Source organism: Homalodisca vitripennis, chromosome 7 (genome assembly GCF_021130785.1).
Source record: "Homalodisca vitripennis isolate AUS2020 chromosome 7, UT_GWSS_2.1, whole genome shotgun sequence".
Classification (NCBI taxonomy): Eukaryota; Metazoa; Arthropoda; class Insecta; order Hemiptera; family Cicadellidae; genus Homalodisca; species Homalodisca vitripennis.
In genome coordinates, this window is record NC_060213.1 from 128,231,646 (window position 1) to 128,249,079 (window position 17,434).

Genomic DNA, 17,434 nt, shown 5'->3' on the forward strand with positions numbered 1-17,434 from the left:
AATAACTTCATCAGCATAGGTACTTTAACCTTACCTTGTATTTTTATCTTATATATTTTATATTATGTAAAAAAACAATCTTAATTCTTTACTTAGCTGTATATAATGAAAGTGTACATCACTAAGATTAGACACAGTCAATATGATGTATCTACATAGGTTCATGATATGTAAAGGGCAGCATTAATGGTTAGCACATTTTAAATTTGTTTGATACAACGTTTTCCTGTCAATATGCAGAGTTTGAAATTTGAACTTCTGAAAATGTATTTAGAATTAATGTGAACATTCCCTTTACATATTGATTAAGAAGTCAAATCATCTCATGTATACAAATGTATAGGATAGTCTTTGATGGACATAACAACTCACTTTTGCGATGATATCTACATGTTGTTTTGAATTCCTACTTGTGACCATCAAAGCCAAGATCCTATGGGAGCCAAACTCACGTGATATGGCCGACGTAGCACGGACACTGTGTGCGAGTGGTGCACTGTTCCCCATCCCACCAGGCAGTCTCAGAGCATGGGCAGGGGCTGACAGAGGGTGCGCCCTCGCAGATGTTACACAGGCCTTCTGTAGTGATTATCGGTTCTTCTGTTGTGGTAGCTTCTGTAGTCACTGTGGCTACAACAGTCAAGTGCACAGTCTTCATAAGCAATGTGTAGCATCCCAAGTGTAGTGAAAATATGGAGTATGAAATAATACATACAAAAGTACATATTAAAGTCCATCTACTCTTGTTCTACTTCTTTTATATATATATATAAAATAATGTGGATAAATTAATGTTTGTCTGTATGTAATTTATAGACTCAGAAACCATTTGACCGATCATTATGAAAATTTGTATGTAGATGTATTTCTCCACGGAGAAGGTTTATATGCTATGTCCATTGATGCAACTCGCCACCGGGCGGCACTGCAAAATATAAAAGTTATCAAACCTCCTGCACATTATAAACTGCAATTACGAGACAGTTACGAATATCAAATAGCCAAACACTATTTGAAAAGTCTTTATGTACGTTTGTCTTTAATATAAATTTCTGGTTAAAAGCTTGAGTGTTAGACCACTTTATAATAAAGTACATGTACGGGGACTCGTACAATGGCTATAAACATACACTTTGACAGATTTTCTTGGTCGAGGCAACAAGTAAAATTCTACATCGGCATTGGAAATATAATTCACTTGAACCAGAAGTGCTCATACACGGGCAAAGCTAACGATAAGCGTGTAAAGCCGCTTGAAACAGATAGTTATTTATATAGATTATGTTAAACAATTTTAGACTTTTCAATTAGCTCTTTTCTCATACTGTCTTTGTGAGCGTTAACTCTTACACCAATTTTCCTGTTTTTCTCCCCTTCCTCAACACAAGGACATGATATGCTGAAAACACTGTTTTTTAGTTGTACATTCTTTTTTATTGCTTGTGTTCTACAAATTATGGCTAAGGATGTTTTATGTTGTCTTAAAATAATTCTAATATTAGAAGATTGACATAAGGTTTCCTGTGATCTTATTTTTTCTAAGATCATTACTTTTTAAATTTATTTATAACTGATAGTATCCGTTCTATATTAGATCTGATTCAACTTTTTGAGTTTACAACTAAGCCTAATTTGTCGGAGGACAAACTCACGGCTGTATGCAACTCTTTACTTGACAAAATTTTGAAGGCTCTTTTTATGTACTGTTATCTTCAGGATGTGACTATCCCTTATTACAAACACAACCTGAAATAGAAGCCTGTTTTTGACTTCTACACTTATGGTCTGGTTAATGGAGGAAGAGTTATTATGTGGGTGAAAGGTTTAATTTATTGTCTCCATAAAGGAAGATGGCAAAATTGTTGTCCATCTACTCCACTAAAAGCAAACCACTTGGGGCACTCAGGCAAACATTTCATTATTGATAATAGTCTAATAGGAGAGCTACTTATCCAAATTACTGATAAATTTAATTGGCTTATCTCTGAAAAATACCGTTATCAACAGTTGAGAACATTGTTTCAACCAAAAGTTTCAAAATAAAAAAGTAAACTGATTAGCACTGTTGTATGAGTAGACTACTGATATTATAACAAGAAGAACTTACGATAAGGCTCGTAGCAGCCGAGTAGCTCCAATCTCAAAGCTGGCATGTTGTGCCAAGTGTTGGGGTAGACCCTCACATAACGCGCGTGCACTGGCTTGTCGAAGTAGTTGGTGTGAACAGATCCGCTGTCGTAGTTACCCAGAAATACCTGCAAATGGTGACCACAGATTCTGTATATGTCTGGACAACTAAACAGAGTTGGTTAAATGTAAAGTACACTTCATATTGTATCATGAAGTTATCTACATTCATTTCTGTAATCTTTTAGCCAGTGACTCAGATGATTAAAAACATACGTTTTTTGCAATTTAATGAAGTTTCACGTTAACTATTCCTTATGAAGTATGAGGGAAGATCCAAAAAAAACCCCCACTGAGAACATGCTGCCAAACATATTCATAGTTGATAGTTCTCCTGCTAGATGGGTTTAATAGAAACCTTTACAAAACAGCTGTTTAAACATGTTTGCTCTAATTATGTTCCATCATGCTCTTCATCTAATTCATATTTCAATGCTTCTTTTATAAAGAATAATAAAGATTTTTAAGATTATTATTAAAGGGATTTTTATGAGCTGGTGAGCCGATGTTTTTCAAGAAATGGGATATACTTATCTTGACATTTCTAATTATGAAAGATCCATACACTACCAAAGAAGTAAGATCACCCAACAGGGATCACTTCCGGCTGGTTTATACCTTCCAGTTAAAACTACCACTGCAGCAAAAACTGATATGTCACAAATCTGGGCAACCTTATGGATGTCCAGGATTGGCTTATCACTAACCACAAATGTCTAGATTCTGGGGTGCAGGGCAATTAGATGGGTCTAGTCTACTACAGGAGATGACTGTTGGAGTTGGTGGGGTTCGTTCCCTAACCTCAGAGGTTCTTGCTAGCCTCAACGTAAGGGTGTGCCACCCCCTGCCTGCTTTGATTGGAGAGGCTGGTTCAGAGTTGGCATCCCCTTCTTTCGAGGGGACATGACTTAAGATTAGTGCCCTAAATCCGTCCTAATGGATCTCGATAGGAGGTGGTCCTTACACCCAACTTTACCCATCCAGAATATCCTGTCACTCTGAAAGCAGTGCAAAGTTCCTTATAGGACTAGGTGTAATTTATAAGCTTCTTGTCCGAAGAAAACAAAAAAATAGGAAGTAAGATTTCTCTTCATATACAGCCATTATGTAAACAGACACAAGGACTTTTTTCTGTCTTTACACAGATCATTGACTCAGTAAATTGCAAATGTTGAAAATCCTTGTTACAACTCTCAGCCCACATTCTCAACTTTTCTTACAGCTTTTCAGGATATTTGAAGCATGTAAAAAGCACTAAAAGTTGACTAGATCCTACAATATTAGTGTTGTGTTACATAAATTACCTTCTCAGTGTGCTCTGGGCTCAGAATGAGGTTCCAGTTCTGTCCGTCATGGCTGTACGTGACCTTGTAACTGGTGACCCAGGCAGGCTCGTACACGGCCTCAGGACTGCCTTTGGTCTTCACACCCGTCAGTATACGCTCCTCCAGTAAGTCAAACTGCAATACCACAAGTACTGTCATGCTTTTCTTACTTATAAAGCAAGTTTCTTTACATTTTTAACAACTTCAATAATAAATATACTAAAAAGGCACTAGAATATGAAAAGATTAAAAATATATTGTACAGGCTCTTATATTATAAGTGAAAGAGAAATTCAGACTCAAAATAGCCATGAAACTTGGAACATGTCCCAGTTGAGAGGTAGAAATTGTTTGTTGTTCCTGTCTTGTGCAAGCATATGTTTAAAGTGGCCGGTTATGCATTTACGGATTTCATTGGAAAAGCTGCCGTTGGAATTGTCATAAAAATTTCAAAATAGTTGGTATCTTGTAAAATTTTTAAAAGCTATTTAAAACAGCTGATGCTTTTCAAAAGACAATATCTTAGTTGCTCCCGGCTTCTGCTAGCATACCTACTCATATAAAGTGATCATGCTCACTTATGCATTGACAAATTTCTTTCAAATAGGTACCATTGGAATCGGTATAACAATGACTAAATAGTTGGTATCCTATGTATTTTTTATAACTATACCAGTTTTTGTTATTTAGCTTTAAAAATTTTAAACAGACGCCATTTTGAAACGAGTAGAAGGATTTTGTTAATATTTATATGTTATATTAATATGATCAAAAATATCTACCATAGGTTAATACAATTCTCAAGTTTAATAGCTTTATCTTAACCGGTTCAATATCATTTTTGTTAAAAAACATGGACAGACAGATAGACGGAAAACTAAAGGTTTTAGGACATAACTTCATATGAATTATTTTGCTCATTTTTATGTGTAGAACAAAATCCCAAAGTATTGGAACACTTTTACTGAACACCCTGAATAACTCTGCACAAATTAAAATACACAACGCCTTGAAAAAACCTTCAAAATATTTCTGAAGCATTCACAGAAAAATATAGACAAAGATTTAGACAGCCTACTGACCTGTATCCACTCACTGGGAGAGCTCAGGAGGGGGATCCACCCATGGGGGTGAGAGAGGGCTGCCACCCTTGGGTGGAAGTGGAGCTGTTTACTAGATGAAACTGTCACTTGGTGGGCTCCCAGTAGTCCAGCGTCCAGGCCCATGTCGTCGGTGCAGACTGACAAAACAAGACACAATGAGGCAGAGACACAAGTGCGAGTACATTGTGAGTGATACTCAATTGTCGTCTGCTTCAACACATTTGTTGGTTTCTTCCTACGACGTCTTTTAGTGTTTGCTAAATCTGAGGCTCAGCTAAAATAGGCGATGAATTGAATTCGAAGATGAGGTTTGCCAGTGTGTTATGTAGACCAAAAGGTATGTTTCATTTTCTGAATTTTCCATCAGTTGCACAACAAATACAACAGTAATTTTTAGAAGTTGTAAAATTATGCAAGGATAAAACTTTTTGTACAAGTTACTGTTTTATACCACTATAAAATTGCCCAACATTTTTACACATTTTGACTTTTGGGGCGTTTTGTGGCTTAACCATTGGAGGTATGAGAAAAAGTAACTACTATTTTGTAGATTTATTTCATTTTATGATTATGTAGTCCAGTTTGAACTAGGACCTCAAATTTGGCAGGTATAGAGCTTTTAAAAAAAGACTATACAGGTCTGCTATTTTGAATTCTTGGAAGACAAAAAATTTTAGGAAACGCTATAAGCATTACAGAACAATTTTAGTTTTTTCTCTAGGTTCATAAATAGCGGAGTTGTGACTTTTTTTAAAGTTTAATGGCCACCACAATGGAAAAAAATGGTGTACCAAGCTGGCCAATGAAAATCAAGGTATTTAAAAGATCAATTTTTTACCAAGTTGGAACTTGTTTCAGCACTCCTATCACCATTGATGATAGCAAAGTTCTTATGGGATTTATAAATAACCAATATCTCAAAAACTATTTGGGATACCAATAAATTGCTTATTACAAAAACTTTATTAAATCTTATAGACATTTCAGAATTTTTTTCAATTAGGTTTATAAATAACTGACTTTTAAATATTTTAAATGTTTAACAACCACCATATTGAAATGACATTGCGTATCAAGCTGGTCAACTAACTTAGCCAAGACATTTCTAAGATCTAAAACAGTTTCAACTTTTTTAGGACAGATATCGTTTCTAGCCACGTTATATAGCACTGATATATATATATACAACATATACAGTATATATATATATATATATTTGTTTTGGGCTCTGGGGATCATTTTGGTGAAGTTATGCAGAAATTTTCTCTACATGCCACCATGAGGGTAATTGCAGTAGGTTAATTTTGTATACAAAATCTACCTAGAATGCCTCAGTAGCAAGTAGTTAGAGTAGGACGTACATTTAACCATCGCTATGTTAACAAGCATCTTTATGTTTTCAGTTAATAGTGATACATCCTTTTGTTTATATTTGGACAATGAAATACTATTACGAAAATCTAATATTGGTTTACTGGTTACCAAAGTATTATAGGGATAAAGTAATAAATCTACACATGTGGGAGAAATTTCTTTCTTTCGAATACCGTAATTTGGAACCTTTTACTTTTAACAAACATAATTAAAAAATTAAATATCATATGTATAATTTCAAAGCGAAAATTATGGGTGTTCAATTAAAAAGAGTTGAAATATTTAGCATATACTCAAGTACATGTTAATGACAGATTTTTCAAGCCTTACTATTGATCTTTTAAGAAAAATATGTTTTTGCGCAAGTGTCCCACTGGACCTCGCTTCATACCTGGCGCTACAGTGGTCGGGATTGTGGTGAGCAGTTCTGTGGTGGTGGGCAGTGCCGTGGTGGTGGTAACAGGCTCTGTGGTGGGCTCCTCAGTCGTGGTGGGTTCTCCACATCCTAGCAGTTCCAGACTGAGCGCGATATCACCGACCCATGTTTCTGGCAACACGCGGATGTATCGCGCTTCTATAGGTTGGCCAAACATCTGTACCAGTGGTTCTCCTGTCACCGAACCTCGGAACACCTGCACACATCCACAAGGAAGTCTGTTCACTGGCAATGAGATCAGGGAAAATATTCAATACGGTTATATTTAATTTTAATTAAATTGTGAGTCTTCAGCCTTAGTCTGTAGGAAGCCACATATTATTTCCATCAACCTATGAAAGCGATTTGTCATAAGGACACATAATATACATGGTACAAAACTAACAAATAGGTTGCCTAAATTACTAAGTACGTGAAGCTATGTCTTTGTAAGTGGTTTTATTTCTAGAATTGTTTTGAATTGAATTCAGACATCAATAATTAAAAACAATTGGAGCACAAAAATAATATTTTTAGTTTAATTGGGTAGGTCCTGCACTCTAGGAATTGTTGAATACCGAATACCATTAGTTATTAAACTATGCACACATGACTCTTAAAATGATAATTTTCACCTGGCTCTCACATTACCCACACAAAGTATGATCAGATGGAATGTAGGTCTGAACTAACCTCGGGAAGGCTGTAGAGGGTGACGTAGCTGAAAGTATTGTTGTCCATGCTATACAGCAGCTGGAAGCTACTGACGTATTGTGTCGAGTTGGCACCTGCACTGCGCACCCCATACACAGGTTCTGGCATGCCCAGATCCACCTGCAAGAACTCGTTCTGTCTGGATACTTGAGGTCTCCACACACTGAGGCCTGTAGTCCCCCGGCGTCGTGTCTGCCACGGCTCCGACCCCAGTTGACTAGTAGATGCTGTGAATGCTGAGTCAGGTAGTCTCACCAGCAGAGGAACCAATCTGTAATGTAACAGACACTTAGAATTCTTTGTCCAAATTTGTTATTGACGACGGAAGATTTGAAAACATAGTAGGATTTCAGTATTTGCCATCGTTATATGTTACAAAATATATTACACAATGTTTTGGGGATTGAAATCTATCCTCTTCTTTAGGTGAAAATATAATTAGTACATGAAATAAAGAAGAAAAAAGTTTGACCCTGTTTCTTTCCTTTCGTTTTTTGTGTACTAATTATATTTTCACCTGTAGAAGAGGACAGATTTAAAGCCTAGAAATATTGTGTTATATATTTTATAATATATAACGACGGCAAAATCCTATTATACTTAAAAAATTATCTTTACATTTTTTTTCGAAAATATAAATTAATAATATTTATTAATAATTATATCTAAATTTGGTGCCAGTTATGGAAGATTGAGGATACTTAAAATACCTTAGTAAAAATACTCCAAAATTCCTACTAAAAGCGAAAATTTATGTAAGACAAACTTATTTGTTCAGTCCTTAATAAAATTTACTTATGTCTGTGTCTACAAATATGTTTCTATTGATAAAAACCAGTGAGCCTACAAAAGTAACAATTTCCAATTAATTGGATTCTCAATCAATATATAATAAAAAATAAAACGAACCTAATGAAATAAAAAATTATAATTATATTCAAATTAAACTACAGGTACTGACTTTAGATGGAAACCTGAATCTTTACTTTTACTTATGTGAAACAATTTAGTAAAGATTCATTCTTATGTACAGTAAGAACTTGTAATGAGCTTACATTAAATGTATCTGAATTTATTTTCACTCATTATGAATATCCTACAAAATAGATCAATATTACTTACTATATACTATTTCACATGCACAAGGGTAATAAAGGACTGGTATGGATTTTTATCTTAAGGCAATGACAAATGACTTGTATATCAGGCCCGTGCGCATGGGGGGGGTTTTGGGGGTTCAAACCCCCCCCTTGAAGATTGGGATATATCATATTGTTTCCATATATCAGTTTAATTCTGAGTTCTCTCGATGCTCTTGATGTCTGCAATGAGGATGCTTTTCCTAATGTCCATAAAATCTTGAGGGTAATGGCTGTACTACCAGTAACAACTTCGACAAACGAACGCTCTTTCTCAACATTACGCAGGTTGAAAAATTATTTGCGTTCTACCATGAGTGAAAATCGATTGAACGGATTGGCATCACTGAACATTCATCGAGACATTGAAGTAGATGTGAACTCAGTATTAGATGAATTTTTTTCTGTACCTCGACGCATCAACTTATTGAAAGAGTAGATCACATATGTTTTTATTTGAAAAAGTTTTTACTTTGTTTAAAGAATGAGTTACAAATGTATTAAAAGTATGTAGTTTTACAATTTTATAATAAACTCATTTTCCATACGTATTAATTTTTAATCTATTACTTATTTAAGTTTCTTCTTTTTTATTTCATAAAATAAGTATAGAACCCCCCCCTAAATAAAATTCTGCGCACGGCCCTGCTTGTATTAGGTACTAAAAATTTAACCACTGTAAATATTGTATGACGTTGTAACACAATTCGAAATATTTTATAAAAAGAAGTTACATACATTATTTATTAAAGTATCAAAAATTAGCTAATTGAAAAGTACTGGAATACAAAATCAGCATTGACCTGTCTCGATCACAAGGTGGGGGTGGGGACACTGTGCTGGGTAGTATGAACACTGTGGTTGGTTCTGTGGTGGTGACCGGCTCTGTGGTTGTGGTTGGAGTCTCTGTTGTTGTTGTTGTTGTTGTTGTAGTTGTGGTTGTGGTTGTAGACGTAGTTGTGTGACAGGCAGAGTCATCACACGTGTAATGGTTGTTCTCACAGATACAGACTTTGCAGTCACTTTCGTGAATCACCTCTCCTGGCTGCAAAGTCACTCAGATAATATATTTTTACACACATGCATTTCTTTAACTATTACAACAAACTTTCAACTAATGTCAGTCACTCATGGTTTATTTTCCTTTTATTTATCAACAGCCACTCATTTTTATGTTGTAATCACTTTCACTAAATTTAAAGTATAATATTAATGAAGTTATAAATGTACATTTTTCTTTAACACTGTCCTCACCGATAAGTCATGTTGACTTGGTGAAGCTTTAATCTAGAAATATTTAGTAATTAATACATCCAATCCAATTAATTTTAATACTGAACAAATTACACAACATTTACGTAAACAATTGAAATTAGTACTTTAGTTTTGATTGCTGATTAAAAATCTTTTAAATATATTTGGCTATAGCTCAAATTTAAAACTTCTATCAGTATTTTGAAATGTATTAAACAATTTCAGGTTTTATTCATATAGAAAATAGCATTACTGCAGCACAGTGTCATTAGAGTTCTTCATGTTTTTTATTTAAAACTATTTTTCCTACATTTTCCAGGAACGTAACAAAACAATAATAATTATGGTCCATTTCTGTGCATGTGCAAACATTGGAGTAATTAAAAAGGATATAAAAACACTCATTGATAGTCATGCAACCTATAAACTTCTTTTCACATTTTGCACCCACAAACATACGAAAGCTACACTTTCATATATAAAGTAAAGACAAACCTTGACGATTGCTCCAGAGTTTGACCTGCAGGTACAGTCATCAATGCGGACACAGGAACCCCACTCTCTCCAACGGAACCCAGGAGGGCAAGCAGTTGCGGAACCCGTAGGCCAGCATCCTGTACATTGTAGAAAACACTGTTGTAATACACTTCTTAATTTATCAGATATAAACTTGATCTCAATTAACTTTTTTTGTTTTCTAATCAATACCATTCACAACTTATTTCTTTTCAATAGGTAATTGGATAGAAATATACAGGGTGTTCTGAAAAAAGGTGCCCATAAGTCAGGCGTGATTCCTCACATCAAAATAAGAAAAAAGGTCTAATTAACATAGGTCCGAAAATGCTTAGTTACCAAGTTATACAGGGTGAAAGATTTCGTCTGAATTTCAGTTCCCCTGCTGCAACGAAGCCCTACGGGTATTTTTTGGCTGTTAATTTAAGATGTACAATTTAGCGTACTTTATGTTAAAATGAACTGAAAAATTGAATAAAACCGTTTCCAGACCTGTAGCTACAGTAATTTTTAAGATATGTGACGAAATACGCGAAACTTGGTCCCGAAAAACAAGTTACATTTAGGTTTGAAGCAGATTTACTATGTTAAAATGTACAATAAACACAAAATATTTTTTCACGGTACTTGTAGAAAAATTTAATTTAGAAGAGAAAGATTGTAAAATAAGTCTATAATAGACAAACGCAAACTTTAAAAAATAATCCTTAATTACATACAAAACGCATGAAAAATAGACAAAATCTGTTAAGCTCTCTACAAATGTAATATTGAAATTAAAACAGCTGTTTTATTAAAATATATTGATTTGAGAAACAAAATAATTTCTATTTAAAACATATGTTTTAACAATGTAACATTGTTTATAATAATTTAAATAAACATTACAAGCAGCTATTTTTCCATTGCTCATTAAGTGCGTGTGTTGATCTGTACTTTAATACAAGTTAGTGCGAGTGCCGTTGAAGTTAATTTTTGATAGCTAATAATATCTTATTCATCATGGCAGGTAATATGAATATTATGTACACTAATGGTGAAATGGCAGACATGCATTTAATGTACGGTCTTGCACATTGCAACAGTCGTCAGGCTAGACGACTCTATCAGGAACATTTTCCTCATAGACAGTTACCGACTCATAAAATGTTTTCTTCCATTCATAGAAGGCTAAGCGAGACGGGAACCTTTAAATCTGGAAAAGTTGGTAGATCAGGACGGCCACGTAACAAACGTGTACAGCTTGAATTGGAGGAGGGAGGGCGTGTTGGACGAAATAGAGAATCATCCTGGAAGAAGTACTAGAGAACTAGCCTAGGATTTCGGTGTTAGTAATTCAATAGTCTGGAAGATTTTACACGAGCAGCAGTTGCATTCTTATCACTATCAAAGGGTCCAGGCTCTTTTGCCTCGAGATTACTTTCCTCGTGTCCCAGCTATGCCAATGGCTTATCCAAAGGTGCAGAAATCCACATTTTTTAAATTACATTATCTTTACTGATGAAGTAAAATTTTCAAGAATGGCTATTCTTAACACCCACAATACTCACATGTGGGCAATTGAAAAATCCACGTGCTATTTCAGAGAACCGTCACCAATATCAGTTTTCTATAAACGTATGGGCTGCTATTCTGGGTGATAAAATTTTTTTAGTTTTTTACCTGATACGCTCAATGGTGAAAATTATTTACATTTCTTGGACGACTAATCTGAATGAGTTACTCGAAGATGTGCCACTATACACACGCAACAACATGTGGTTCATGCAGGATGGAGCTCCAGCTCATTACACATTACAAGTAAGAGAATTTTTAAATGAAAGCATATCCAAACAGATGGATTGGTCGAGGAGCCCCAGTAGCATGGCCTGCAAGGTCACCTGACCTCAATCCTCTAGACGTTTTCTTATGGGGACATTTAAAGACGCTTGTCTACGACTCGCCTGTGGATACCATAGAAGAGTTGCGAATAAGGATTGTTAACGGGATTCAAAGGATACGTGAGACACCTGGGATCTTCGAAAGAGTTCGGCAGTCTATGAGAAGACGGCTGGATTGCTTGTATTTTGAATGAGGGGAAACATTTTGAACATCTACTGTGACGTGGTTAGTTTTTTAGGACAAGTGTAACTTTTTTGTTGAATGATAATTTCAGATAACTTTTTTTATGTATGATAATGTATGATTGTTAAAAATATTTACTTGATAAAAAATAATAGTAACTTATTAATTTGTTTTAATAAAACAGCTGTTTTAATTTCAATATTACATTTGTAGAGAGCTTAACAGATTTTGTCTATTTTTCATGCGTTTTGTATGTAATTAAGGATTATTTTTTAAAGTTTTGCGTTTGTCTATTATAGACTTTTTTACATCTTTCTCTTCGAAATTAAATTTTCTACAAGTACCGTGAAAAAATATTTTGTGTTTATTGTACATTTAACATAGTAAATCTGCTTCAAACCTAAATGTAACTTGTTTTTCGGGGACCAAGTTTCGCGGTATTTCGTCACATATCTTAAAAATTACTGTAGCTACAGGTCTGGAAACGGTTTTATTCAATTTTTCAGTTCATTTTACATAAAGTACGCTAAATTGTACATCTTAATTAACAGCCAAAAAATACCCGTAGGGCTTCGTTGCAGCAGGGAACTGAAATTCAGACGAAATCTTTCACCCTGTATAACTTGGTAACTAAGCATTTTCGGACCTATGTTAATTAGACCTTTTTTTTCTTATTTTGATGTGAGGAATCACGCCCTGACTTATGGGCACCTTTTTTCAGAAACACCCTGTATATTGGAGTTTAAATTTTGTACATTAATACAAATAAATATTATTGCTACCTTTGCATAATGCTACCTGCTAATGCTAAAATTTTATAAAAATCATCATAGAAACTAATTAAATAACCTAATTATGGCTGATTTATTCCCAAATAAAAATATCCAATTGTGCCAAGTCTTGTAAACATGCGGGCCAGCGCACTTTTTTAGTAGAGTAAAAAAGCTGTAATCAAATTAAATTAGTTTGTTTAATTATTTTTCATGATGTTTTTATTTTTAATTTTTATAAAATTATAAATTATGATACAATTTGAAACTAACTAGCCATTTGGCTAATAAATTATTTAAAAAATGTCAGTAACAGTCACTATTGGACTGTCCTTGTCTGATAATTTTTTACTAAACATCTGATTCCAAGTCTATATGCAAGTGAAATATCATCAGGTTCACCAACTAGTCTGAATAGTAGAATAAAAATTCCCTTCACACAACCATACAAAAACGGGTTTTCATGAATTATTTAATAAAAACCACAAGTAAAAGAAAACATAATATATTGTATTTTTGAAATCAGTAAAAACCTACTTTCTTCTAATTAGGTAAAAAATAGGTTATTGTATTAAAAATATCTACTCAATCCCTAATTCTCCTACTTACTTGTCTTAAAACTTTGTTAAAAAAATATTTTAAAACTAGAAAAATTTCATGCAGATTTCGTGTAAAAAAAGTTTCAATATAGCTACTAATAAGAGAGCTGTCTCAATGAAAATTTGGTCTTAAAACAGTTTTTTGAGCGCAGCGAGTGTGAACAGGGCAACCAATAATCAACTTGACTCAATTAATTTGTTGGCCTTGTTATTACACACAACTCTGTCCATTTAATCTTTGATGTATCTCTTATAGTTTCCAAGATCACTTCAGTGTGCATACAATTTGGAACACATGGTATATTTCATGTATAATAGAAGATATTTATTTCATGAATAAGTTGTAAGTAACTTAAATCAATACTATTTTCTAATCAGTGACACCCTTTTGAACTTGTATCATTTTTAGAAATGTTCACTGTGCCCATAGAGCAAACATTAACCCAAATACAAATATATAAATATATAATATAAAATGAACACAATATACAGTACCGTATATATAACATACAAAATTACTTACTTCATAATACATTCCAAATAGATGTCTCACATGAAAGGGTTAATTTATAATACAATAAATCAAGAACGTAGCCAGGAAATAAATTGGGGGATTTCCAGACAACAGATATTTTTCCATAGTAGACAGAGAGTAAGACCCCATTTTTTTCCTTAAAATGTTCTTGACCTGTTTCTTTGTTGAGAACGATATTTAAGCAGTATATAACAGTACTACTGAATTATTTAAATAATTATAATATTGTTTACTAAAAAAATTATTGAAAAAATTTGGGGGGGTCCGGACCCTTGAACACCCTTGCTGTTGATAAGGCGCGCTTGAGCTGTTAAATGGCTAGAAAGTTCAGGATAAAAAAGAAAATTACTGCGCACATCAATTAGTTTATTACTCTGCCAAGGATTTAGTTCCAAGAACATCAAAGAAAAATATACTAACCAGTTATAAGTAAAAAGGTTGCAAAAAAGGTTACAATATATATATATATATATATATATATATATATATATTATATATATATTGCATATAATGCAACAAAATAACGGTACAAAGTCTTTGATAGAAATTTTATTTCCATGGAATTTAACTTCTACAAAAAATTATCAGAATTAAAGTTTCACAACTCTGAAGAAATCTCAACTGTCTGAAATCAAAAAAAACTTCTATAGAAATATAATTACTTTTTTACAATGGATACAATAAGATTGATACTCTACCTGCAACACACTTCCGCCCTGTGGTGCACTTGCCCTCAACCTGAAGCACATGATCGTAGTATAGACACAACTGGTCACATTGCAGATTACACTCAACCCACTGTTCATCACTTCGGCAGCCTGAAACCACAATATAGCACAGATGTTGAATTTATTATTAGCTACCCTGCAAGAAGTGTAAATTGCTATCTACATATGAAAGATCAATATTTTAATTTCCTATATTACAATAATTTAGAAGTCCTTTTTGAATAATCAGACGAAGGCAAACTATGAGTTAAAGATAATTGACATTCATTATTAAGCACTTTTTAGATAAAGCTACAGTATAAACAAATACAGTTAGACAAGAAGTACCGTCACTATGAAAAGATTGTTATACTTGGAAGAACAGCTGAAGGCTTTAAACATATCGAACATAAGAGCCACATCAGCAGAAGACAAATTGAGAGTACAAAATTCAGAGGAGATGACCATTTTAATGAACAGTTTCAAGGCTTTAGATCTCACAGTAACAACCTTGGAATGTTTCCCTCCCTATCAAGAAACAAGAGTATCCTTACTTGAAAGAAAAAATAAGTCTGACACCTTTCAAAATATAGATCAGTATTCTATCCGCACTATGAATCTCAACAATGTTGTGGATTCTCCTTCTTCCACTAACATCTTTAAATTATAGTCAAAGAACCTCTCATGTCTGCAAAACTACTGAAACTGCACAGACCACAGAAGGATTGTTCAGTGAGAATATTGATGACTTCATCAATCACTTTACTTCAAATAATACTTCAGAAAATAAGTTACAAACCACAAGTTTCTCTTTCATCCCCCACACCACCATCAAGAAATAGTATACCGGGAATTGTTTCTGACTGCTGTTTCTGGAAGTACAGCAAAGTTTTTAGAAGAGGGTCAGAAGATAAAAGAAAAAACCAAGAAAACTTGCAGGGCCTTCACAAACTCAAGCAGAAAAAAGGCAGGAATTTGATAAACCTTACATCAAAATATAGACAGAGTGGGGAATAAAATAGAAAAGTTGAATGATCTTCTTTTTATCTCTCCACCCTGGAATTCTAGTAATCACAGAGCATGGGCAAAGCAGAATATTTTAAACACAAGATATCTAAACTATACAATTGTTTATGCCTTTAGCAGGATAAACACATCTAAGGGAGAAGATACTGTATACAAGTGTAACAGTATTTCCAATGAAGTAAAATACCCTAGCATTTTCCTTGGTATGTGAAGTGTCTGCAGTTGCAATGAAAGTTAATAAGATAGAACACTTGTGTGTTCTGGGTGCTTATAGACCTCCCAGGCAAGATAAAGAATCTTTTCATCTTGCCCTCCAGATTCTCACATCCATCTTTGAATCAAAGCCTGCTCAATATCATAAACTCATTGTTGCAGATTTCAATGTTGATTGCCTAAAAACTCCTAATGATTCAAAGACACTAAATGAGCTCCTAATTAGTTTTGATATTGGAAGGATTTTGCTGCTGCATACAAGAATTACATGTGACACAAGCCCTTCCATCAATATAGTTTGCATATCCTCAGCCTTCAGGGATGATATTAATGTCCTGATCATTCCTACAGCTATTTTAGTTCATACAGAACAACTTTTTTAGTTTATAGTTTGAAGCAACTATGACTATACTAACTTCATCCACACGTTGGTACTACGATTCAGAAAATGCTTCTTGCTTCTCAAGACTGGATACAGGTTTTTGAAGCAGCCCTGGCAGAAGAAGCTTATGATGGCTTTCTTTATATATTGACAACATCCCTTAAGAAAGCATTCCTTTTCGGTACAATGCATACCCTTTAAGAAAGTCTTGTGAGACCCAAATTGAAGCTAGAGGATTTAAGACGACAAGCAAGTATTGACTATCATGAAAGATCTGTCAATAAAAACAAAGCTACCTGGACCCTGGTAAACAGTCAAAGGAAAAAAGCCTCTAATAACTCATACGTAGACCATATCATGATTGCCAATTCAAAACTTGAGGCTGCAACAGAAATTGCTAATAGATTTAATACATTCTTTACTTTTATAGCAAATAAAACATTAAAAAATGAATCTGCTAGAAAAACCAGAAGTAAGAAAAACATTTCCTCTGAATGTCAGGTTATCATTAACTGTGTTACAACCTTCCTCTGAAAAAGAATTGAGAACAATAAAAACATAAATGAAATTAAAACTCTCTGCCTGACTAGATGAGTACTCTTCTATGATGGTCAAACACAGCATGGAGGAATTAATTTTATTCTTACTTCACATTGTTAACTTCAGTTTAAGTGAAGGTTGTTTCTCAAGTAAAATGAAAACTGTAAAGATCATACCCTTGCACAAAAAAGGAAAAATGAGTGATATGGGAAACTACTGGCCTATATCGTGAACACAATAGTCAATCACTAACTTTTTTTGTTTGTGCTTAATTTCCAATCATAATAATTATTATTAAGTTCTCTCCCAGCACTTTCATACAACTTCTATCCAACTTCTTGAATGGTTTACAGTTAATAAACTCCATCTGCAGAGCAACTGAATTTGGGTTTACTAAACTTCTTTGTAGTCTAGGTGTCACTGATGTCAATACGATACCAGAAGCTTGTTTTGAATGTCTTCGACGCCAAATTTTTTTGGATCTGTTCAGACGGATGTTGACTCAAGATTTCAATTGTTGCTACTAAAACTAAGTGGAAGATGGAATTGAGCTAAACTGAACATTCTCCTA

At 34.0% G+C, this 17,434-nt stretch overlaps 1 protein-coding gene across 1 annotated transcript in view; it reads right to left on the reverse strand.

The window, feature by feature from the left end:
* LOC124366884 (hemocytin-like) overlaps window positions 1-17,434 on the reverse strand; it is a 184,518-nt gene that overhangs the window by 41,223 nt on the left and 125,861 nt on the right. Inside the window, 9 exon segments of the mRNA XM_046823484.1 lie at window positions 453-630; window positions 2,108-2,255; window positions 3,492-3,647; window positions 4,595-4,752; window positions 6,381-6,621; window positions 7,098-7,389; window positions 9,061-9,302; window positions 10,007-10,125; window positions 14,694-14,813. Of these exon segments, the coding sequence (XP_046679440.1) occupies window positions 453-630; window positions 2,108-2,255; window positions 3,492-3,647; window positions 4,595-4,752; window positions 6,381-6,621; window positions 7,098-7,389; window positions 9,061-9,302; window positions 10,007-10,125; window positions 14,694-14,813 (1,654 nt within the window).